The sequence below is a fragment of the Dermacentor albipictus genome, chromosome 7, assembly GCF_038994185.2.
Source record: "Dermacentor albipictus isolate Rhodes 1998 colony chromosome 7, USDA_Dalb.pri_finalv2, whole genome shotgun sequence".
NCBI lineage: Eukaryota > Metazoa > Arthropoda > Arachnida > Ixodida > Ixodidae > Dermacentor > Dermacentor albipictus.
In genome coordinates, this window is record NC_091827.1 from 78,735,249 (window position 1) to 78,759,578 (window position 24,330).

Sequence of the window (24,330 nt, forward strand, 5' to 3'; positions counted from 1 at the left end):
TAAATCACTTGAAAACGATGACGCTGGACCATGTGATGACGAATGCATCACGACCATAAGAGTACAATGCTCGAGTGACGACGATGGCTTGAGGAGAATGACAAGATGACCACGGCCTGAGGTCAAGTGTTGCCATGTTAAAGAGATGGTGACAGGGAGAGGCGAAAAGAACGATGGAGTTAGAATGACAACGTTGGAATGACGACAGCAGGGTGACTACACGCCACCGTGACTTGGCGGCTATGGTGCTGCGCTGCTAAGGACGAGGTCGCGGGATCAAATCGCGGCACCGCGTTTGGATGAGAACCAAGTGCGGAAATGCCGGAACCGCGTGCATTTCGGGTCCCTTAAAGATCTCCTGGTGGCCAAAATTATTCCGGAGTTTCACATTACGCCGTGCCTCATAATAAATTCGTATTTCTGGCACGTAAAATTTATTACTCATTCACAACAGGTCGTCAATTGTGAAATAATTACAGTGGTATGGCGATGTTGGATTGACAGTTGCATGGCAACGACAAGGTGTCGACGACTACATGATGGTAATGCACGGACGAAGGTAAAAACATGATGGTGGTGTGACAACAACGGCATGGTGATAATAAGATGGAAGCATTGGAATCACTAGGACAAAATGACGACTATGGAACGACCACGATGGCATAAGGGCAAATCTTTAATGACGACCTAATGAAGAGAATGGCATTACGACGAGAGACTGATGTGGTGGAACGACGATGACGGTATAAAAATGGTGACCCAAAGGTGACGGACTGACCAGGACAATATGGCAACTCAGTGACGGTGACGGAGTGACAACTATGAAAGAATAATGATGACATGAGAAAGAAGGAATGATCAGAATGTCACACGGTGACAACAGCGGTGTGTTGGTTTTAAAGTGCATGTCCGTGCTTACGTGGGTTACCCGCTGTCGTCGGGTGCCTCCATTTGCACCATATCCGGTAATTGTTAGCACTAGGCCCGTTAATGACCAAACTTCTACGACCGTAGGAAGCGGCCAGCAGAGATGATAATTGTACGGCATCGATGTTGGGACGGGTACATTTCGCTCAATGTGACCCATGCATTCATCAAGATCCATTCTTGCAAGACAGCAGTCGTCAGGAAAACGTAAGGGAAAGGAACGGGCAAAGGAAGCTTTCCTTCAATATAAGCCGCATTTAAATTTTTTAGCACAACCAGAAATCTTATTAGTCAAATATAAAAATACAGAGGAATGGTTTATAATTAATCTTCCATACATATTCTTGGGCATTCATACACACTTGACAGTATCAACTAACGCTGTGCCTAGATATTATTTATTCTCGGAAAGAGTACGAGTAGGAGGAGGAGGGGGAGGAGGAGGAGGAGGAGGAGGAGGAGGAGGAGGAGGAGGAGAAGGGGCGGAGGAGAAGGAGGGGGCTGCCACCTTTTTATCGCAGTGAGAATCGGCACACACGCGAAGCTGTGCGCAGGCGAACAGGCATCCTTTTAGTCATGATAACTTTACCTTTACCCGACCATTGAGTAACGCGGAATACTAAACTCCGAGTAGCACGTGGTGCTAGAAGAGAATAACTGCTGTCAACGCTTCAGCTCTGTTGTTCATTTTTATTTGCAGACTTATATGAAGCATGCTGAACACCAAACAGTGTTCTCAGCCTGTCATTCAGCGTGTGTTTGTTGACACTCCAGGATACAAAGCGCCAAGCATTCCGGCTGGCACCGGCTGCGGCTAGTTCCTGGCAAACAGTTTGGTATCCGGCACTGGTCATTGCAGTAGTCCATGCATCTATGTGGATCACGGGTATGGCTCTGTTCGAAAACCGCACGCTTCCGGCGCCCCATCAAGTACGGACCGCCGTCTAGGATGCACGGGTTGGGATAGGAGTTGCAGACACACGATCCCCTGCAGCAGGATCCTTTCATTTGGAAACAGTCTGCTGCCAAGGGTGACACCTGCATGGATTTGAAAAAGCAGATGTCAATGTTGAGCTGAAAAATTTTATCATGATCGTTGCAGATTACTTCCCACATGAACGAATCACGTTCGATAAATGGAATTCTTGTTGGGTTGGAGGCTAAAGTAATATAACGGACACCCCGTTCTGTTCTGAGAAAATCAAATGGGGTGACAGGTAGCGCGGCGTCAATAAATGAGCTTAGCGCTTGTCGCACGTGCATGAGGCGGTGATGCCAGTACCAGGCTGCGCGCGCAAAGGGTGACGCAAGGTTAAATAAAGACAGTAGGTCCAGGTACAAGTGTCGCAGCAGTATTCGCAGCCCCCCAAAACAACTTGTGAAAATGTGCCGGTGGTTATACGCGCATCTTTCTCAATAAGTGTGTTGTAAGATACATCTTTCTAACAGATATGAAACCTCTATAGGCTGCACTGTTTCAACAATGCTTCTTGCGACTACTTCATCGGCAAATGTACTGAACAATAGATCTGCTAGGACATGTCACTAACTTCCCAATCGGAGCCACGTAGCACGTGTCCATGTATCGGTTCAGCCATGTGTCGTGATGAACCCCAAGATTTACCAAGCTAAAGCCGGTCACTGCAGAGGTCCATATTGCATTACTTTGATGTCAGTAAGCATTACTAGTGCAGAAGTACGCTATTTGTGTCACTGATCCCGATAACCAATGGTTTCTTATCAACGCAGAAGGTTGGGCTAGTTGGTGTTGATGCATTTCCTGAGACATGGTTACCAGCGCTAAGACTAAGGGGAAGAATAGGTGGGAGAGGACAGAGTGCTCCGTCCTGTGCCACATTTTTTTACGTTAGCCTTGTTAACGCTAGTAAGTACGTCACAGCAATTGTTTCTTATCAACTCCCCAACGCCCCTACACAGGCGTTAGTTATCTTTTAAAAGCTGATGAAACACAAATGGGTTGTGACGGCCTCAAGGCCGTGCAGCAGTAGCCAGACACCCTTTTCCCTTGTGACTCGATAAAATATTATCGCGGTCGGTGCGGGAAAGGGAAGTGGTGTGAGGGTGTGCAACCGAGCCGTAGAGGCTGAACGAACACAAAATTAAAGTTAGTTGTTGCTTGTTTTTCAGGGACGCATCACTCGCTTCTTTCTGCTTATTTCCAGCTGTGCTCGCGTCCCGCCCTAAATTAGTGACCCGGACGAGCAGCAAGCGCTATGGACACACCTCAAGGCACCGAAATTCCGACACTCTCCGTCAAACTGCCTCCGTTTTGGTCTGCGGACCCTACATTATGGTTCATTCAGGTAGAATGACTAGCGAAATTCGAGACCTGCTGCTTTCTCCACCAGCAGACGACGTTTACGAGGCGTTGAAGGCAACACTCATTCGCAGAATCACGCCCCTCGAAAGCCAACGGCTACAACAGCTTCTCCACGAAGCGAACCTCGGCGACAGGTAGCCAAGGTAGCTGCTGCGTCATAATCAGCAATGATTGGGCAGCAAATTGGATGGTCTTGACAGCCTGCTGCTCTGAGAAATATTTCTACAGAAAATCCCCCCGAACATCAGAATGGTCATGACTGCCTCAAATGAGAAAGATCTATCGAAGCTGGTCGAGTTAGCTGGCAAGCTTGGTGGTAGCTCCCACATCTGTCGCGGCCGTCGTAAAGGAGCTGTCTCCACATGAGCAGCTTCAAAAGATGAAGAACGAAATCTCCCATTTCGTGCATTCTGTGGCCACCCTCCATACCGCGTCACGGTCAACCAGCCAGAGTGCTCCGCAGTCGTCTATGAAACGCCAAAAACTATGTTGGTACCATCGCAAGTTCGGCAACTGCTGCACGCTAATGCGTACCACCCTGCGAGCTCTCAGGAAACGCCCCGGGAAGGCGCTGAGGGTGACCAGCGTTTCTACCATGCAAGAATGTCGCTCATCAGTCTTTTTGCTAACCGACCGCAACAACGGTTTCCAGTTCCTCGTCGACATAGGCGCTGAAGTGAGCGTACTTCCAGCATCGCCCGCGGACCGAAAGGAGCCGAACACATCGCCTTTGCAAGCAGTCACCAACACGGTCATCGCCACGTATGGAAACTGTTCCCTAATCGTCAGTCTTAGCCTGCAGAGAACGCTACGATGGATTTTCATAGTAGCCGACGTGAAATTCGCCATTCTCGCAGCGAATTTTTGCGCTGCTTCGCACTGGTAGTCGACGTGCGTAACCGGAGGTTACAGGACCCTGTGTCACAAAACGATGTAAAAGGCAAGCCTTCAAGACATACGCCGCTCAGCCCTTGGCTGATCAAGCCAGCAGGCCCTGTTCGTTTCACCTATACTGAGCGAATTTTCTGACCTGACACGCCAGCGCCAAGTGGGCTCCCCAGTAAAACACGACGTTTTCACCACATTACTACTACTGGACCACCGGTTCACGCTCGACCACGTCGACTGTAGCCTGAGAAACTGGTGGTGGCAGGACAGGAATTCGACCATATGTTGGAGCTGGGTATCATCCAACCTTCATCCAGTCATTGGGCATCTCCCCTTAACATGGTTCCTAAGCGATCGTCGGGTGACTGGTGCCCTTGCGGGGACTATCGAGCGCTGAAGAGTGACGCAACGTCCGACAGGTACCCCTTGCCACATATTCACGACATACTGGCAGGTCTGCGTGGGGCCAAACGTTTTTCAGAGATTTATCTTGTGTGGGCATACCACCATATACCTGTGTCACCGGAAGACGCCCCCAAGACTGTTATCACTACACCCTTTGCTCTATTCAAATTCCTGCGCATGCCAATTGGCTTTCGCAACGCAGGTCAAACGTTTCAGAGGTTTATCGATGGTGTTCTGCGGGGCCTGAATTTATGTCACGCCTACGTGGACGACTTGCTTATCGCGATCACCACCCCAGAGCAACACGAAGAGCACCTGCGGATTGTTTTTGGGCGCCTATCTGAGAACGGCGTTGTAGTCAATGCAATAAAGAGCGAACTCGGCGTGTCTGCGTTATCATTTCTGGACCACATCATTTTAAGCTGGAGAGTACGGCCCCACCCATCTAAAGTGCAGGCCATACAAGATTTCCCACTGCCAACCACGAAGCGATAACTACGTGAATTTCAGCGACTGCTAAACTTCTACCGCCGCTTCGTGCCTAAATGCGCCCATATCATACAACAGCTTCACGGACTGCGAAAAGGGCGAAAGAAGCGTAAAAAGAAAAAAAGAAGCGAAAAAGAGCATAGAAAAAATAAAACGTATTGTGAGCTCTTGTGCACCACTGACAATTTCTTTCTGTCTGCTGTTTTTTTTTTATTATTAGCTCCGCGTTATTGCTGCTACGAACTAGGGAAACACTAACAATTCAGTTTTCTAAGAGGACCACTTTTCGTTTATTCGATTCACCGTTTATTCTAACTTGACAACTAGATAACCCTTGTGATTGGTTTCACTGCCTCGTTTCTTGCTGAATAGTATAGGAAATATCTGAAACCCATATCTTTTCTGTACTTCAAACGAACATCTTCAAATCACTGTACTCCATGATGCGAGCATCGAAAAAAGCAACAAATTCCTCTAAGTGTGCGTTAACACTGTACGTGGTTTTATGTAACTCGCTTTCAAAGCCATGCGCAAAGCGGAAGCTGTAGTCCGTGCCGCTGTTATTGACGCCCCAAACATTATGGGAGCTCCGGTTATTGAAAGCGGAATGGGCGCTAGCCAGATTGAAACAGCAACTATCAAAATTGTCTTCTATGCAGTGTCTCGTTTCAGCAACCTGTCGGCTCAATTTGCCCCCATACCTGCCATTACCCTTGCTGAGACATACCTTGAGTGTTCCCAAGTGGGGGAAATACTGCATGTCCAACGCAAGTCATACAGTACGCGAAAAAAATAAAATGACCCCGATTGCAGTACTTCCTAATGCTAAATTTGAGCGAATTTCTATACGTGTTTCCATTTCGAGTTATATTGGCTGGCACGGACTGTCTGTCTTGCGCGGCACGTTCCAAACCTAGCGAAGTGTGACGCGTCTGCCTCGCTAACCGCGAGTGAGGCAGCGCGTGCGTAACGCCTGGGTGTGATTCACAGCAGCCGTCGCAGACATACCTCGGCTCACGCAGCGCTTTGTATCCATATCGTAGCCATTGTCGCCGGACAACCATCTCTTGTACAGCTTTACGCTTTTCTATTTCGGATTTCATACCACCAACGACGAGAGCGGCCCTTCGTTGCGGGGAAGTCGTGCCAACATGAAGTGTCAGCTGTGGAAGCACCCGGGGGAGCGTCAGATCGAGTTTGGATCGAAGCCGTTAGCCAATGCGCTTTGCACGAGCAGTGATTCCCGTCACACACGCTGGTACCACGCAATGACCTTAGAAGCTGACGCAGAGGACCAGTGCAGCCCTCCCCACGTCATGGCACCCTTCCCCCCTACCCCTTGAAAGCGCAGATGAGATTTCCCACGCGGCTGCAGTTGCCTAGGCCGCTGGCAACTCTGTATATGCGCACGCCGTCTCTCCTCCGCCCCTCCTCCTCTTTCTGCCTCATGGTTCCGCTGCCCGTTCTCCTGCGCTATCGCCTTTCTTTCATCTTTCACTGCGCTTCGCGTTCGTTTTCATTCTGCGCAGTGCTCGTTCGCTCGGTTGTGCCGGCGCCATCGGACAACGCCGACGCTCACCCCAGGATCGCGCACCTAAGAGCCCTACTCTAAAGAATAGATGTGTGCTCCAGAGAGGTGTCCAGGCTGAGAGCGCGTATCTTCAACTGGAAAAAATTTACTAGCTGGTAAACGAAGGTGCCTTGCAATGGGAAATGCAAGATCGCCTGGTATTTTCTTACCCCAATAGGATGTACTCTGGTATGCAAAAGGTGCGGAAGTGAAATTAGCTAATATTGTATACGTCCTGCTAAGTCTTGCAGTTTGCCAGTGTTTTTCCTTATTAAATCAATACTCACTGGATATAAGTATCCTATTTAAGAGCGCAGACGGCTTGACTTGATCTTTAGTCGATCATTTGTGTACACTGCGCGATAAATTTCGCAAGACAGTGACAATCGCACTTCTTTACATTTTAGTGAAACCTTGGTTTAAGAGCACTGCAATGTTTTTCTTCATAATTAGTGCTTTTGTTGGAAAAGCACGATAACGTTATGTCATGCACTGTACCCAGAACAAGCTAGTCACAACCGACATTGAGGTATTTGTCGTAGCGTGCAATCGGATTGAAGAAATCACACTGGTAAAACTCGGTCCCCTGCGATGCAACGAATTGTCGCACATCCTGCTCAACCTCAGCATTGTTGTGGAAGTGACGTCCCGAGGGTGGTAAACGAAAAGTTCTACATCCGCCGCCAAGGTATGAGAGTGGTGGCGCTGGCTAATACTCCCAGTGTTCTACTAGGAAGCATAAATACCCAAGAAAATGGGCGGGGAAACGGCACCGCGGTAGCTCAATTGGTAGTGCATCGCACACGAAATGCGAAGGTTGTTGGATCGTTCCCCCACTTGCGGCAAGCTGATTTTTCATCCACTTTCATTTCCATTTTTTATCGTTTCTTTGTTTCATTTATTAGGCACTAGTAATTTCCCCTATGTTGTCTTTTGTGTCAGTGTTTGTTGGCTTCTTACGATATCCCGAGGGCGGGAATTTCAGTGCAGGGAACAGGTGCCCAATCGTACGAGATAACAGCACGCACTGCCATTGTCTGTGCACTACACTGCCATTGCGCACTGCCATTGCACGCACTGACATATCTGTCTGCCATCGTGATTTCAACTGGAATAACCTCGGACACGCCAGTCTGCTGCTACTGTCCCTTCTTCGCTATTCTGCGCATCATTGACTCATTCCTACTCCGCTGACGCTCCTTCCGTCGTTGAACCAGCAACGGGCGTGGATTCTTATGGAAATTGTTTGTTTCAGATGGTGTACCACCTCCTCTTTCAAGAAAGATTCACGAAGTTTACCATCCGAACCTCCGCGTACTGTTGTTAGGGTCTGTGACCCGCCTAGAAAAGCTAGCGCCCGTGCAGAAAATCGACGTTGGATTGGTGCAGCTATGTCTTCGCTAAAATGTGTGCCGTAACGCATCAAACGCCATCGCGTTACACTCGATCCACGGCCCTGTTGATGTGAATGACTGAAAGGTGCATTGGTATAGCTAGCATCTATATCACATTGTTTACTCCAAGCACTCCGAATTCAATTTAGATGCCCCTTCTTTTCAACGTCTGGCACCATGTACACAGAGATCTGCACATCCTAAGAAACTTTTCATAGTTTTTCTTAGTTTCTTAGTTTTATTGGTTTTCAGCTAATAGCATCAGCTATTAGCTTCGAAATCCCCGCCTGCCGTCGCGGCAGTATGTGCACTACTTTTCGCATTGTGACCAAAAGGCGTCACTCCACCATTGTGAACCCTAAGTTATTATGTTCCCCATTCTCTCTAATCAGCGTTTCCGCCCTGCGCATGCTCAAATCCCCCAACAACGACAACTCGGCACTTTTTCTCCTCCTCGCATTTGGAATTTCCACTCGGCCACTTCACCCTTTCTGGCGGATGGCATGACAGTTCAGGTTGATGGCACTTGGCGCCGGCACGGAATAGCGTAAGGAGATACCGACAGCGGTAACGCCTTATAGACGTAAGTAGTACATCGCACCATGCTTTAGGGGAAATATTCTCATTTTCGATTATATTTTGATTACACCTTTAGTTTCCAATTATTGCTGCATATTCTCAGCATGTAGATGTATCATGTCATAGAATTTTGATATATATAGGACGTTTACATTTCACTTAACAAACCGTCGTTTTTATGTGGAAGTGACTACAGATCGGAAATTTAATTCAATCACAATCCGAAATACGTCAAGCCTGTTGCAGCGAGTTCAAAAGACCTTGTCCTGAACAGCGCATTTGTACGTTCAAGAATATTTGGATTTGCATTTATTTCTCCTGTTTGCAACAGAAAGGAGGCAGAAGCTAAAGGCCACGTGGCCTGACAAAGGCTTCTGCTCCTACAACGATTCGGCATGCGGGCCGTACGCAGCATACAAATCCTAAACATATACGGAAATCAAATGGAGTGTATGGATACGAAATAATACTTTCTTAAAAAAAGAAAAGGAAAATAAGGAACATGACTTCAAAAAAATACACTTAAGGTAAATTTTCAGGTTTTTTGTTTCAAACTATAAGCCGAAAACAAATGAAAGAAAAGACTGACAATTTATATCGCGGTTCTGTTCAGACGAACTCTGTATTGATCACATTGAGAAAAGTTTTATATGATTTATCCGACCCTTCCATAATTTCATTATGAAAATTACGTAGGCGATTTAGCATTGTAGGCGCCTTGTAACTAACTAGTTGTTTTCCGTAATTGTTTCTTTTTTTAAGTGTTCTCATATAATGTTGCCGCAAGCTGTAATGCAGATTGGTAGGTACATTCAGGATATGCTGTGATTTGTTTAAACTATACCTGGTTTGCTTTCAACATAGGATGTTTTATAAAGCATGACTTGGTTCTAAAGTTTTGTACAAGGCTACGATATCCCTCGAATGCACGTATGACGTTTTTGCCCTAAAATCAATTTATTATTTTTTTGCGAAGTAGTGCCCCAAATTCATATGCAATAAGTTAAGCGAGGACAAAAAAGTCCGTAGTACAAGTAATGTTGCAACCACGGAGTAACCAGGGTGCTCAGTCTATAGAAGCAACGGACAGGTCTACTTGGTTCCATAGCAATTTTGTCTACGTGCATGTTCCAGGCCAAATCTTCCTGGAACCAGACACCGAGACCTCTTCTATCGTCCTATTTTAAAAAAAATAGCTATATTGCTATTACGTAGTTTATTAGCAGTAACAATGATTAAATATTTTGTTTGAGAATAATTCATTTGCAACTTAACTTGTTGTAACCTGCAAGACAGTTGCATCAGGTAATTGTTAGCTTTTAGTCAGAGCTCTGTAATAGGAGCAGCTTTAAGTAATACGTTAGTATTATCTGCATGCATAACTAATTGACGGAATTCGGGGATGTGACACAGGTCTATAATATAATTATAACTAATTAAAACAAACGTCCAAGTATTGATCCTTGTGGAACACAAGTTATGATTTCCGGCTACGATTAAACATCATTATTTAGGCTGACATTGAAACGTGATTCCAGAAGACAAAGGAAATTTTAAAAATATAGTAGTCAGGACAGAGAAAAGAGCAGGAAGAGATAACCATCATGGTTCAGCACCCTTCCTGTTCCTTTCTGTGTCGTTCCTGAGATTTGTTTAAGTTTTTATTTTGTGCTATTCGTTTGAGAGTGCGCAATCGTTATGCAATGCCATGTACTAACATTCGTGACAAGCCACTTTTTCGAAAACGTCCAAGAAGTAAGAAAATGCAGACTGGTATATCAGCCCTATGGTATGTCGCACGTGCAAAAGCAATAAAGAACAGATAAACTTACCGTGCATGGAACCAGATCGTTCAAGTTAGCCTGGCACATCGTGAATGGTATGCGAATCTGAAGAAAACGACAACATGATTAGTAAAAATAAAAGAAAGAATGAAAAAAATTTGAGAAACCTTCATGCGGAGTCAACTCGTTGATCAAGGGAGGCGAAGCTTTGCGAGAAGCGCTTTTATCGCATGGCGAGCATTTCCTAAACCACACAACAAAGCTTCAGACGTCTTGACTCGTACACACTGCGGTAAACGTAAGCATGTGGCACACCAACAGCGCATTTAGGAGTATATCGCGTACTTGAGGCCGAGTCGAACTCCCCGTGCACGAACTATCGCTCAAAATATTGTTTTTTTTGGCACCCGTAAAATTAACGTTCACATTTTACTGCTTTTTACATCCTTGCCGATCACACTAACCGACTCCGTCTTTAAGGGTGAAATTTTTACGGCGCTACGAGATGCTAATCGCCTTGTCGACCACTCAAGACGACGGAGACTTCACTAAAACATGAAGACCTCTGTTAGCCGCTGAAAGCTGTAAATCGAGCAATAAAGTTTTTCTTTCCTTCCTTCCTTGTTTAAACAACTGTCTTGAACGAAGCTCTCATGCACACCGCCACTGTTAGGGGGCGCTGAAGACAATTCCAGCCCAAAATTGGTGGCCCGTCGCGCGAAACAGTAGAGAGCATGGAGAACTCGCGAAATTAGAGAAAGGAGAAAAGAAAGGCTTCGGCCGAGAGAAGAGAAAGACAACGAGGAAAAACGAGTGCGTTAGATTCACCCCTGAAGCGTGAGTCAGTCGCACTCCGAGACGTAAGGTTGTTAAAATATATTTTGCTTGGATGTTTCTTTCTGTTTAATAATAGTTACAATATATGGGACTTGATTCAACTTTATAAGGCGTGTGCGACAAAAATTTGAAGAGCGTAAGGTAAATACGGGCTTTGTGAAAAAAAAAATTATCAAGCAAGTTCCCGAAAGCATAAAACCGATGTTATGAGTAATATTTTTCTATGTCTCGAGAGAAATCTACCTCACAGTTAATTTATAGTTATTCAGCATGGTATCAGCGCTATGTGGACCGCGCGACGAAACTTTATCATATCTCGCCTCATTATGAGCTTTGCCAAGGTTTAGTGGAGCGTTATTTTCTGTACATTTTGAAGAGTAATGCATTGCATGTGAGGTTTGTACCGTGCCTTGGTGAACTAATGGAGGTGCCTCATTTATATTTGATAAAAATGATGGGCAGGTCCAAAGTGCGTGGTTAAAGGAAAATCCAGGTTCATTTAGGACTTTTGCAACACATTCCATATTCGTGTGCTTCGGTACTCAATAGGGGGGCTTTGAGTATCACATAAAACGGGCATAGCTGCTCTGCAGTTGTTACAGGAGCCGTATAGACCAAATTTGGTGCAAAAAAAGAAGAAAGGGAGGCGGCATTGTTCCTCATGTGGATCTGGATCGTGTGGATCGTGGATGCGCGGTCCATGAAATACTGAACGCATTATTCAAGTTTTATGCTTTATTAGACTAATTGAATATCCTACAGTCCACCTTGATTTGCTCTGCATCCATTGCTCTAAGAGCAACTAGCGCTTTAAGTAGCCCTTTAGGCATTTGTTTCTGTGGGGCACCATAACCTTTATTAAATAATCGGCTTCAAAAGAATGATACTTACTGCAGTGTTCGGAAGTACTTCGGGTCCGACGACTTGTCTCTTACTTCTGTCCTCGGCATGTCCCCGCGCTCCGAGAAAAGCGACTGAAATAAAGGCCACGACAAAGTCCTTCCCAATAAGTGAATATATTTATCTCAAGCAAGATTAAAATATAGCTGAGTACTCAGCACGGTTTCATAATTATCACCAGAGAATTAACATGTCCACTGCAGGACGAAGGCTTCTCCCTGCGACTTTCCGATTTCCCCTGGTTTCGTTAGCTGATTCCAACTTGCGCTTTCAGTTTATGATCAATATTATTTGCGCACTACTCGGAACGAAGGCTGGTGGACGACCGACACAGTTCGCGTTCCAAGTGGTGCGCCAATAACATTGGTCATAAATTGTAACCAATTACCCCAAACCAATACCAGTGAACCTGCTAATTCCCCACTTTCATCACCCCACCCAATTTCGTGTCGTCCTCCACTGCACTTCCCTTTTCATGGCAACCGTTCAATACCTGTAATGGTCAGCCATTTATCTACCCTCTGCATCACATGGCCTGCCCAGCTCCATTTTTTCCTCATCTCAACTAGAATATCAACCATCCCCGTTTGCTTTCTGATCCACACCACTCTCTTCGTGTGTCTTAACGTTACGCCTAACATTATTCGTTCCGTCGCTCTTTGGGTTGCCCTTAAAGGCCAACTGTAACAAAATTTGAATTCGGCTCAATTGAACATAAATGCCCACTGTATTCTCTCAAAGTAATCTTGGTAAAGCAGCGGGGATGGCAAATGTCTAATTTTGTTATTAGCACGTAATAAATAGTATCTATGCATACGACATGTGCGCCTGGCGGAAATGCGATAGAGATGGGGATATGGTGAATATTGAAGAACTATTATTCTCTCAATTGGGCCACATCGTGCCTAGGCAGCTAGGCGCATTGTTCGCTCAACATTTGCTTGTTGAGGGCCGTATCACTCGGTGAGCGTTCTCGCTGTTGCCCTCGTGATTCGAGCTGTTACAATAATGCCGATGAGCTGCGTGGCCGTCTGGTGTTCGAATACGCACTCGAGCACGAGCAATAACTGCGCAGTACAGAACGCTCAGTAGAGGAAAGCCAAATATGTCTTTTCTGTCCCAGCGTTCAGGGCGGAAGCTTGCACCGTGGCGGAGAACGCAAGTGCGACTCGGACCAGCCAACGCCCAGAAAGCCTGTAAACTTCAGTTCTCCAAGCTGCATAAGCTACAGTTAAACAGCCCAGTTGCCTAGCACAGTCATAGCACGGTCATAGCCACCCAAAGAAAGTGTTTGCCATGCAGATCATGATGGGTGCTTCATCTTATGCTTGGAAAACGCTTTCTTGGTGTGACTACAATTACTATATGCCACGATGGCGCACGAAAACCAGAGATAACATTCAAAGGGAAGTTGTGTTCAAGCGCGATATTGCAGAGTGATCATTTCTGGTAGTGCATCACCTTGAAGTTGTTTCGTGCGTCTCTACATCGGACGTGTCGAAGTAGACGAACTAAATCCTTTATGACACAGCACCAGAAACGAGCCGGAACCTCATGGTGCATTTTCACGAAGGACAACGCGACGCGGCGGCCTGGGTGTAGATGCGGCGGCAAACGACGTAAGAAACATTGCCGCCAGAGCGAAATTGGTGAAGTTTTATCACGACGGCAGTCGGCCCTGACTGGCCGCGTGTTAAGCAGTACCACGCTTAGCAGCTAAGCCTCAGCTACTTGTCGTCCTTTACTACAGATGGCGCTAGTTGTCTGATCGGTCGACGACTCCGGCGCTTCGAGCTTGCCAGGCAGCGGCTGGTGAAGTCTGGTGTGCCATGCCGGAGGCGTTAGGATTGCTAAAATTTTTCACTGCGCTTTAAACGTGGCGCGCAGCAGCGTGGCGATCAGTTGTTGACGCAGTGATAGCGGACAAGTGCGCGGCTAGCGGGAGCTTGTTCGCTTGCCGAAGGCGCGAACAAGCTTGCTTCAATGAACCCGAACAGCGTGCTCCTGGTCAGCCAAGCTAGCGCCCGATGCACCCTCTTCCAGCTGCTTCGCCGTGCGATGGGATAAGTTCCATTCCCGCACCAGCCACGCCAGATTGTAAAGCGTCCAATTTTCGCCGATGTAGCAGAACTCCGTCATGCGTGGATCGCCTCCGCGTTAAGCCGCACTATACCGCACCCTTAGCTCGGCCAGGCCGAAATGCGCTCTTCGAGCGGAGGCTGAACGAGTCGAGCCCCTGCTCTTGAACGTAGAGAAGCATACAGAGAAAACCGGCTGGACTCTGAGAATACTTCGCATTAAAGGAATGCCGTGGTCGCACAACGGTGTATCACAGCGCACGAAGGAGCTAAGAAAGTGAAATAACTGTATGGCTGGAAGACGGGCGGGACCTGTTCACTGATACACCGGAACGGAATACAAGCAAGGACAGCAGACAGCACTGGCGCTGGCACTCCACATTCTTCATAGTACATCACTTCCGCCAAGTGATCATGGCGGCGTTTCTATTCAGTGTTCGTATGAAAAACATTGATTATAAGAGCGCTTTGTGACGCATTGACCTATATTTCAAGCGTAGGACTCTGCACAAAGGCTATTTTATTTCTAAATGATCTGAACCTGCGCTTCTTACGCGTTCGACAATTTCGTTGTAGTTGCCCTTTAACTTGTTCTCTAACCTTTTTGTTAACCTCCAAGTTTCTGTCCCATACGTTAGCATTGGTAGAATGTTTACACTGTTTATACACTGTTTTTTTTTAATGACAGTGGTAAGTTCGCAGTGAAGATTTAACAATGCCTGCCGTATGTACCCAAACCCAGTTTTATTCTTCTGTGAATTTCCTTCTCGTGATAAGTGTCCCGTGTGGATAATTTATCCAGATAAACGTACTCCTGTGCAAATTCTAGAGGCTGGCTGGCGATCCTGAACTATTGTTCCCTTGCCAGGCTATATTACATTACGTGTGTCTTGTGCGTATTATTCTTCAAACGCACTAGTACATTTTCTCGCATAAGGTACTAAATCATTTGCTGTTATTCGTCCGCAGTGTTGCTCAATAGGACGATGTAATCTGCAAACCGAAAGTTGGCGAGATATTCCCCGTTGATTGTAACTCCAAAGCCTTCCAACTGTGATTGCTGGATTACTTGTAAGCATGCAGTGAATAGCATTGGCAGTGAATAGCACTGAATAAATTGTCCAGAGCACTTTCTTGATACTTTTCTTGTGAAGAATTAGGATACCTGTGGAATCTGTCGATATTTCCCAAAATATTCACGTATGCCTCCAGTACCCCTTGATTACGCAACGCCTCTATGACTGGTTTTATTTCTAATGAATCAACTGCCTTTTCCTAATCTATTAATGCAATATACAGAAGTTGATTGCAATTTGCAGATTTATCAGTGAGCTGATTAATGATGTGGATGTGATTCAATCTAGAATATTCATTCCTGAAGCCAGCCTGTTAGCTTTGTTGGCCGAAATCAAGCCTTGCTTTGATTCTACTGGAAAATATCTTGGTGAAAACTTTATATAATATTGAAAGCAAGCTAATGTGTGTATTATTGCTGCATTCTTTACCGTCTTGCTTATTATGAACTAAGTAAAATGTTGGCATTCTTCCAGCTATCTGGTACACTTGAAGCCGTGAGCCTTTGCCTGTAGAGGGTCGCATTCTTTTCAAGCATTATATCGCCTCCATATTTCAATAGTCTGTTATTCCATCCTCTACTGCCCATTTTCCCCCAGTCATATCTTGCAAGTCCTTGTAACTACATCGCTAGTTACAGAAGGAGCCCATCCATTGTGTTTATCACTACTTCGAATGAAGGTAGCGTGGCTGCTCTCGGCACTGTACAGGCTAGTATAGAATTATTGTGGTGCTTTCCTATATAACCGCAATTACTGAAGAGGTTACTCTGCTTATCTTTCGGCGCATACATCTTTCCTTTTCGGATGCCAAGTTTTCTTCTAACTGATTTCATGCTGCGGTCATCTTTACAGCTTCTTGGATCCTTCCCACGTTTACGGTGGCTAGATGCGTACGTGTGCCGACAGGCGTAGTTCACGGCTTCTCGGCATCATGACAACAGGAATGGCGCTGCGGTCAGAAGCCAGTCGCGAAACGCCCGTCGTTGTTAGGGAGTCCGTTTTATTGCGTGTCTGTGACGTCAAAATCTTCTTTGTTTTCAAAGTAAAAGCTTGAAAAAAGGTTAAATTTTGTTGAGAGAGCGCATAAACTTATGATGTTTCTTATTATCAAAAGCGGCCATATATATTGCCAGTTAACGCAATTACAGCATGGTGCACTAAGCTTGCAGTCGCGTAAGTTCTCCGCATTCTTGTAATTTACTCAGAAGTTTAAAGGGACACTAAAGTGAAAAATAATTTCTTCTGCATCACTAAATCACCGTTCTACAACACCGAAAACACCACTCTTACAACGGTAATACGTTTGGCAAGCTAGAAAAAGCACAAGAACGAAATACGGACTTGTATTTTGATGGCATCTTCTAGGGCTTACTAATTATATATAGCGGCACAGATTGACTACATTGTGGCCTAAAGGGGCCAAATATTAAACATGCCAACTTTAGGAAACTTTTATTCAGCCAACGCGGCCCAAATGCGAAAACATACTTTCGAATCCCTGACGTCACGTTGACGTGCCGGCGCTGGGGTTTCGGCGCGAAATTCAAATACCTATACTTGGACGTTCATTTTCTCATCTAATAATCAAACTATTTTTTTGAAATGACTGCCTGCAGGGTTCTGAAACAATGCTTCATTAGTCTAAACTGATTTATTGTTTTGCTTTACTGTCCCTTTAAGGATTGAATTTTGAATACTGTGGCTGATGATCGGGAACACGACGCTTTTCAGGCTGCGAGACAGATGAAAGTGTTCGTGCAAAGAGGAAAACTAGCAGGAGAGGCACTACTTGCTTTGCATATAAGCGTAATCTCGGCTACAAACATGCAAGCGATGGCTAAAATATAACTCATTTTGGAGCCACGAGACTTTCCGCCACGAAAACTTTCCGAAAAACGTGAGCTTTCAGATTTCTCTGCTGAGAAAATGTTTCAACCACACTAGCCATGTGTCAGCGCCACTTCGAGGAGCAATTCATTCAGCGTATTATGCACATCGCACAGCTATATCTGCGGCTAATGCGTGACACTGTTCCTTCGATGCTGCTCGACGCTACAGCTAAATAAACTTCCAGCAGAAGGAACAAGCAAGACTCTGACGAGATGCCGGTCTCTAAAATAATCCTGAAGAGACCGTGAGTCAAACATGAACACGTGCTTCAAGCAACGAGGATGAGAATGAAAAGGATGAGCGTGTTTAACGAGTGAAGGATGAATATTTGTACACAAGTGAAGAAGTTAACCTGTCGAAAGGCGGTCGACAAAATGATTCTGTGCGAGAAGATAGAATATGTTTGGGGAAGTAGGACGACAAATGTCCACGTGCGACATAGCAGAATAGAATTCGAATTCAAGTGCGCGGCCTTAGTTCAGAAGCAAAGGACTACTGTGCGGGAACAGAGTGGCGGAGCTTTGTTCCCCTTTCCAGCCCAGACCTTCTGAATAGCTCGCTTGTAAGCAGCAGCAACCTGAACTTACGAACAGCATCATCAAGGTAATACATTGCCCTCCTGCCTTCCGTTTTGACGAGCAAGAACCTAATTGGCTCCTGAGCGTACTCAGAAAAGGAAAAGGAGCTTGCGCTACGCTTCATGCACTCTGAGGCGTTGTGTTGAAGGACCGTGTGTTTACTTTAAGGTTATAGTTTGATGTAAAAGCTGGGCGTCATTGGCTTACGCGTGCGACCTAAGAATTGCCTAATTACATTCACCTCTAGGTATACGACCATAAGAGGCCAGACTATTTTTTGCACGTTAGAAGCTCCTACTGTCATCATATATTGTTAAGTTAATCATAGGTCATGGCCATCGAATAAGGTAAGACAGCTTTAGTTGTTTTCAGAAAAACGAATTTAGCTTTACGGAAAAAAGGTACTGTATATATATATATATATATATATATATATATATATATATATATATATATATATATATATATATATATATATATATATATATATATATATATATATATATATATATATATATATATATATACTGAATATGCGTACAGCTCGACAGCGATTATCATACATCCAGTTTATATATAACAGCACCCACACGTGCAATATTTATTCAATTGTATTTTGCATTCCTTTAGACCAATACATTTTCATTAGGCATATTGCGGCATGAGAATACTCCTTTTGCAAATTACGTTCCCATGCAGCACCTACATCCTGATTCGTAAAACAAATTTTGACTCTAGCTCTCCCTTTATAAGCACTGATGAAGGGCTATTTCGTTAGTGGAGAAATTGTTCAGATCTTCGTCGACTCAATTTGATCATTTTTACCGTAGAAAACCGCGTTAAGAGCTCTGTATGTTTGTCTCTAAAACAGAAAAATAAACTGCTGACGGACAAGGCAAGAATGTTACCTTCGCATGTGACACAGCTCCGCTGCATACAGACACCTATTAGAATCGATGGTGTGACTGTGAAGACGTTTTCCGGTTTAGATAAAATGAGAACTTCGCCGCATTTTTTTTCGCCGTAATACGAGCACAGCAGCCCAAGACGGGCACCGCTTGTGTCAGGCCTCTGACCACAGCGCCATGTTTGTCGTCGCGGAGCGGAGAAGCGCTAAACTACGCTGGTAGATGGTGCATCTGCCCAACTAGCGACCGAACCATGTTATAATCTGGAGTATCCCCTACTTTCTTCTTGTTGATCATTTTGGCGGTTCAACAAATTTTGTCTGATCTCATGAGTTAGACACTTCCAAGCTTTGTCCTTTCTTGATTAGGTTCTTTGTTACTTAGAAGAGCTTACCTATAGGTTGCCTTGATGCCTTACCTCCTACTGCAACTGCTGTTTTTGAAATCAACGTTCTTATGTTTTCATTTATAACCTCTATGATAACTTGATCTTTCTGTTCTAAAGCTGCATATTTGTACGCGAGTACCAGCCTCAATTCGTCTAACAATATTTTATTCTGTACTACGCTAGAATCGGCTGAGAGTATAAAATCTGTCATTTTTTTCTTCACTGGGACTTCTCCGGGTCAGTTTCCTCTTTCTACGCTTCCTGGAGAAGCTATTAATTATTCGGACTCTATTGCTTGCCGTGAATCCTGTCATTATCTCCCCTCTAGTGTATATATAGTCTATGCCTTAGTTGCTAATTGCTTGTTCCGCAGCCTGTTGTTTCCAACTTTTGCATTGAAGTCGCCTCAGGAATACAGTATACTTGCACTTGTCTCATTGATAATTCAGCTTCTTCATAAAACTGTTTCGTTTCTACATCATCTACGGTAGGCTCCTACTACGTTCATTCTTTACCTCCTATTCAGCTTTTTACGACGACTGCTACCCTCTCACTAATGCTGCAGAGTTCGTCAATGTTGCCCCCGAGGTCCTTATCCATTAACATCCTGCCCCGTATTTTCGTTTGTCTGGATGACTTATAATGCAGAGGATGCTGGCCCTTAGGCAGCACCGTATAAGTGTCACAATCTCTTCTAATCTCGCTAGGGCTAAGAATGTCCCAGACAATGCCTTTTAATTCCTGAAAGAGCCCCGCTAAACTAGCCTTATACGACAGGGTCCCCGTGTTAAATATTGCTAATGTAAGTCTTCAGTGGAGGCCTGTCCGTATCTAGAAATGCTCAGCACCTTCTACCGCCTCGCAGGTCTGGCTGTCGCCTCGGTCAGGTGTTCCGCAATCGCTGGGGACGGAGGGTCATAGGTTAATTGCAGAAGTCATGAGTGAGGTAGCGGTCGAATACTGCACCAGGGAGGCAAATTTCGGTTCTGGTAAAGAATTGCCTTTGATGAAGCTTAGAAGGCCTTCCTAATGTGGCAGCACCTCGACCCAATGGATCTCGGTAATTTGGTTTGCTGGTGTCAGGCGCCACTCCAAGCCCGAAAATGTAGTGTGCAGGAGCATTCGAACATAAGACCTTCACATTAAAAACCCGGTGTTGTACTGCTGCTCCACGGCACCACGGTGCACATAAACAGCAATGTTCATTCATACCATATCGATGCCCAAGTATTCCCGAAGACTATTTTTCTTATCTGCTCCAACTAATGATTGGACGGCTAGTATTCGGATTTCCTACGAGTAATACATCGTTCTATTCAAATACAGCAGCCGCTTACATTTTACCCCACTGCTAAAAGGAACGATTAGGTGTGGTACGCATTGACGTAGTCTGAACGGATGTGTTCTGTTGGAAACCCTTACCACTTATCAAATACCTGCCTGGCAATTACTCGCGAAGAAATTTTGTTTGTCTAGTGAGCCTTACGTCAATAAAGCGCCTTATGAAAGCTTGCCTGAGCAAAGAAATAAAACCGTAAACCGCGAACCTTAGCGCTTAAGAAAAGTATTTCCATGCCGCAGTAATACGAGTACATTCAAAGGGTCATGCAATTCATAAGACATTCAATGGTGTTGGGGAATTTTGGAGAAAAAAATTTAAAAGACTTTTACCAATCTTTTTGCCAGTGGATTGACCTCGGGAAAAAGCTGTGCATAGAACACATGGATAATCCCACGGTGCTCCTGGGGCCTAGGAAACTTAGGCCGAATTTCTAGAAAACTAAATCACGGAGAACGGTTTGAAAGGTAATTTAGATTCTGTCGCCTGTAATTTCCCTTTACGCATTGTCTACCTGCACTCCACATAAGGAATAAAGATCTAAGAGGCACGGAGTTCTCGGACATCCTAAAATACTCAGGCGGTCATGCATGTCACGCATGTTTTCGTGAAGCTACCAACTACGAGAATGAATCTGCAAATGAGTCGATCCACGGCTTATCATATGTCTCTTGAATATAACATTAGTACGTTAATGTTTAGTCAATAGCATACTCGTCTGAGACGCTCCCCGTCGTATTACTGTTAGTGCGAAATTGTTTCTCCTTGATTATTTTCGAACCACGCATTCTACAAAAAGAGCATTTGTAGCTACCCATTTGTCTATACCAACGACATACACGCTTGATAATCGCATGTATAGTCCTTCAAAGGACCCGCGTAATGGCGACATATGTTGGGAAATTATTTACTGCAAAGAAAGAAGACGTGCTGAAGGTGGCCGTATATTCTCCAGGGGGATATATAATGCGTTCTCAAGAAAAAAAGAGCATCTGAATATGAAATCGTGTTTTTATTAAAATGTACGCAAGAAGCCATTGGTGCCTTACAAAGGCAATAGCTGCCGTCGTGCTCCATCGTGCACTCAAACTAAAGATATCTTTAGAAATACAAACACACGGTCATTCACAAAGTACTGCCGAACCCGTTACCTCGAACAGTTTACGATTTGTTATAGGCAGTCTACAAATTAAAATTCGAAGTGCGCAAGTTAGACGCGAAGATCAACGCAGTCCGTGTGAAAAAACAGAACGAAAAATAAATGAAATAAATGGGCAAAACATGGCACCATACACAGCAATAAGGGAGAATAGAACGAAAAATTAGCGTAGAAGAAGACATACAAGGGAACTTGTAGTCTATAGAACCGCGAGTGTCGTTAACGTCGAAACTCATACTGTCGACGAGAAAAGTGGGCGGCCTGAAAGTACACAGCCGAGAAGCTAGACGAACTGCAGCCAAACCTAATAGCTCAGCCCTTTTATTTCATCTATTTGTTTGCACGCTTTACCAGACTGTGCCATTCAGAAGTTGACTGTTACAAAAACTGAACAAAAGTAGAAAAAGGGGAGTCATTACAACGCGACATTTTGCTGGTTTGCCACATCGTTCCTATATATACAACACGCTTCCCAAGCCACCCTAGATTTTAAAATGCTGCTGTGTACGGGTGATATAAAATTCCTGAGAAGAAATTCTAGCTTTGAAAAGAATAGCGACAAGCGCGCTGCCGTCAGGGTGCACGACGTGATCAAGATTGCTGCATTGCGTATATTATAGAGCAGTTTCTTGAATCGCTTACCTAAAAGGGCAGGTAGTACAGTGAGGGCCGCCATTGGTGTCGCGTGTTTCGCCTGCGTGGCTCACGTTTCGTTTCTCGAGTGCTTAAATTGCGCTCTTCTTCGCCGAGGGCAAAGCAGCTTTAAACGTGTCGGCCGAGCATTTTGCTTACGGAGCGCATCGGCGTACATGCCGGACAGCTATGCGATGTGGCTTTAGGCAGTGACGCGTTGTCCCGCGCGAACACGCGTTCGTGTCAAATTTACGCGCTTTCGTGTCGCTTAAAGGCGAGAAGCAAACACAAACCAGGACACGAAACTTGTCGGCCCTCGCAGGACCTTTAAGAAGACTTGAAAAGACGAAACCTTCGCTGTGCATGAAAGCACGAAGCTTCTAAATCCCGCGCTTTTCTCGTCGCAGCTCGGCTACGTCCTCAGCGCGGTCGCTAGCATCTGGAAGGGCTTTGAAGGCGTCTTCTGCTCATACGTGTCTGTTTTCGTCCCGCTAGGCACTCTTAACGAAGGAGCTTCAAGATAATTTGCGACTTGTGGAGACAAAATGCGACTGGCGTTTCAGTACGGAGGATAATAAATTATGCTTCTTATGTACTATGCTTGCACAGCCAGTAACAGAGGAGTCCACAGTGTATACAGATGTACAAATGTCGCACCACCATATCTCGTCGTTCATGTTGTCGAGAGGCTACTTTTGTATTTAGGAACATAGACATAATTTATAGTATGCAGGGTTGTCGACAACGTAATAAAATTATTTAAGACCCTATGTTTGTCTTCACCGACCTAAAAATTGTAAAGTGTAAGCCATATCTTCCCAATATTGCCTTAAATACACATAAGCGTCCCCTAGAAAAAATACATTATTCCGCCACGAAAGCTTTCTTTGGAGTGAAAGCAGAAACATGCCCGCATGACAGCACTTTTGTTCTACAGACAGAATATAACTTCTTACAGCAGTTCCATAAAAGTCTCAGTGAAACAGAGCCATATAGCTGATGTTTTTTTATATATAAGCGAAAACTGATAACCATTATATTTGTCTCCTCTCATTACCAAGCCATGTGCAAGCAATACGGGAGTAATCCCTCTACAGCCTACAAGGATGCCGGGTCTTACCCAGGCGAGCAGCCACAACAGCAACCGTAATCATCAAGAATGAACATCGGAGCAGCATTCCACTTCCCCCAAACAATCCCTCTAAGCTGAGGAAGCGGATGCCATTAACGCTATCCCAAACAGAGGTTGACGTCATAGTGACCAATTCTGAGCAGGCATGTCGCAGCTTCGCTAGCGGCAGCATTCATGCCAATACGCTCAAAATCATCATTCAAGAGCCGCCAACAAGATCAGTCATGATTATCTGGTCGCCAGCTCATCATGACCCTCCTGGCGATGTGGTTGTCAACCACGTGACTCGAGATTTGCCCCACCGAGCGGACGCCGAGCAGTCCAAACCCAAGCGCATGCGCCGTCTAATTTCGTGCCAAGACATCGCACAACATCACAAGCTAAACCGCAGAACATAACCACCGTGACACAAAGCACTATCCAGAAATCAGGGGCCATTCCTCCGAGCTCTACAAGTTAATACATTCCCCCACCCAGTCAGAAAGGACCTTATCGCCCCTATACAATTCTCTCCCCGATGCCGCTTCTGCACAAAACTCGGATTCCTCAGGCACATGGCAGAGGGATGAAGAAAGGCACCATTACATATTCCGAACCTTTATCAAACGAACGAGCTATGGTAGAGAGCCTTGGCCACCTCTCACCTCGCGGATCACCAACGGCTGATCGAGAAAGCCCAGGACGCAGCCCGAGCTCAAGGCATTCAGAAATTCAGCTTTATTTATGTAATAAACATGTTAATTCTCTCTCTCCGCACCATCTAATTTTTAGCTCTTTCCTTGAAGTTCGCTCAAATGTCCTTATCTGTAATACAATGAAACTCTGTACAAGTAACAATTAAAACATTTTTGTTAAGCATTATTGCCGCACAGGGAGCAGTAGATTAAACGCATGGCGTTAGCTCAACTTCAGACATGTGCCCGGTTGTTACGCGGTTGATGGCTATACAATGAAACAGCGACGTTAAACATCTCACAAAGGCGACATGGGCGCAGACGTGAGACTGATTTTTCTTTTTTAGTCTGCGGCTCGTAC

General features: G+C 45.2%; 1 protein-coding gene across 2 annotated transcripts; it reads right to left on the minus strand.

Moving 5' to 3' along the window:
- Nucleotides 1-1,603: 1,603 nt before the first annotated feature.
- Nucleotides 1,604-22,339, minus strand: LOC135899007 (uncharacterized). Of its 2 annotated transcripts, none has more exons than XM_070521325.1 (4): nt 22,173-22,339; nt 12,106-12,200; nt 10,426-10,482; nt 1,604-1,965 (listed from the first exon to the last, which is right to left on the minus strand). In XM_070521325.1, the coding sequence occupies exons 1-4, from the start codon at nt 22,204-22,206 to the stop codon at nt 1,672-1,674; spliced, it is 480 nt and encodes a 159-aa protein (XP_070377426.1). In that variant the 5' UTR covers nt 22,207-22,339; the 3' UTR covers nt 1,604-1,671. The 2 variants fall into 2 exon arrangements, with proteins under 2 accessions (XP_070377426.1, XP_065284329.1); XM_065428257.2 differs by having other exon boundaries at nt 12,106-12,188; nt 22,173-22,334.
- Between the last annotated feature and the right edge of the window lie 1,991 nt (nt 22,340-24,330).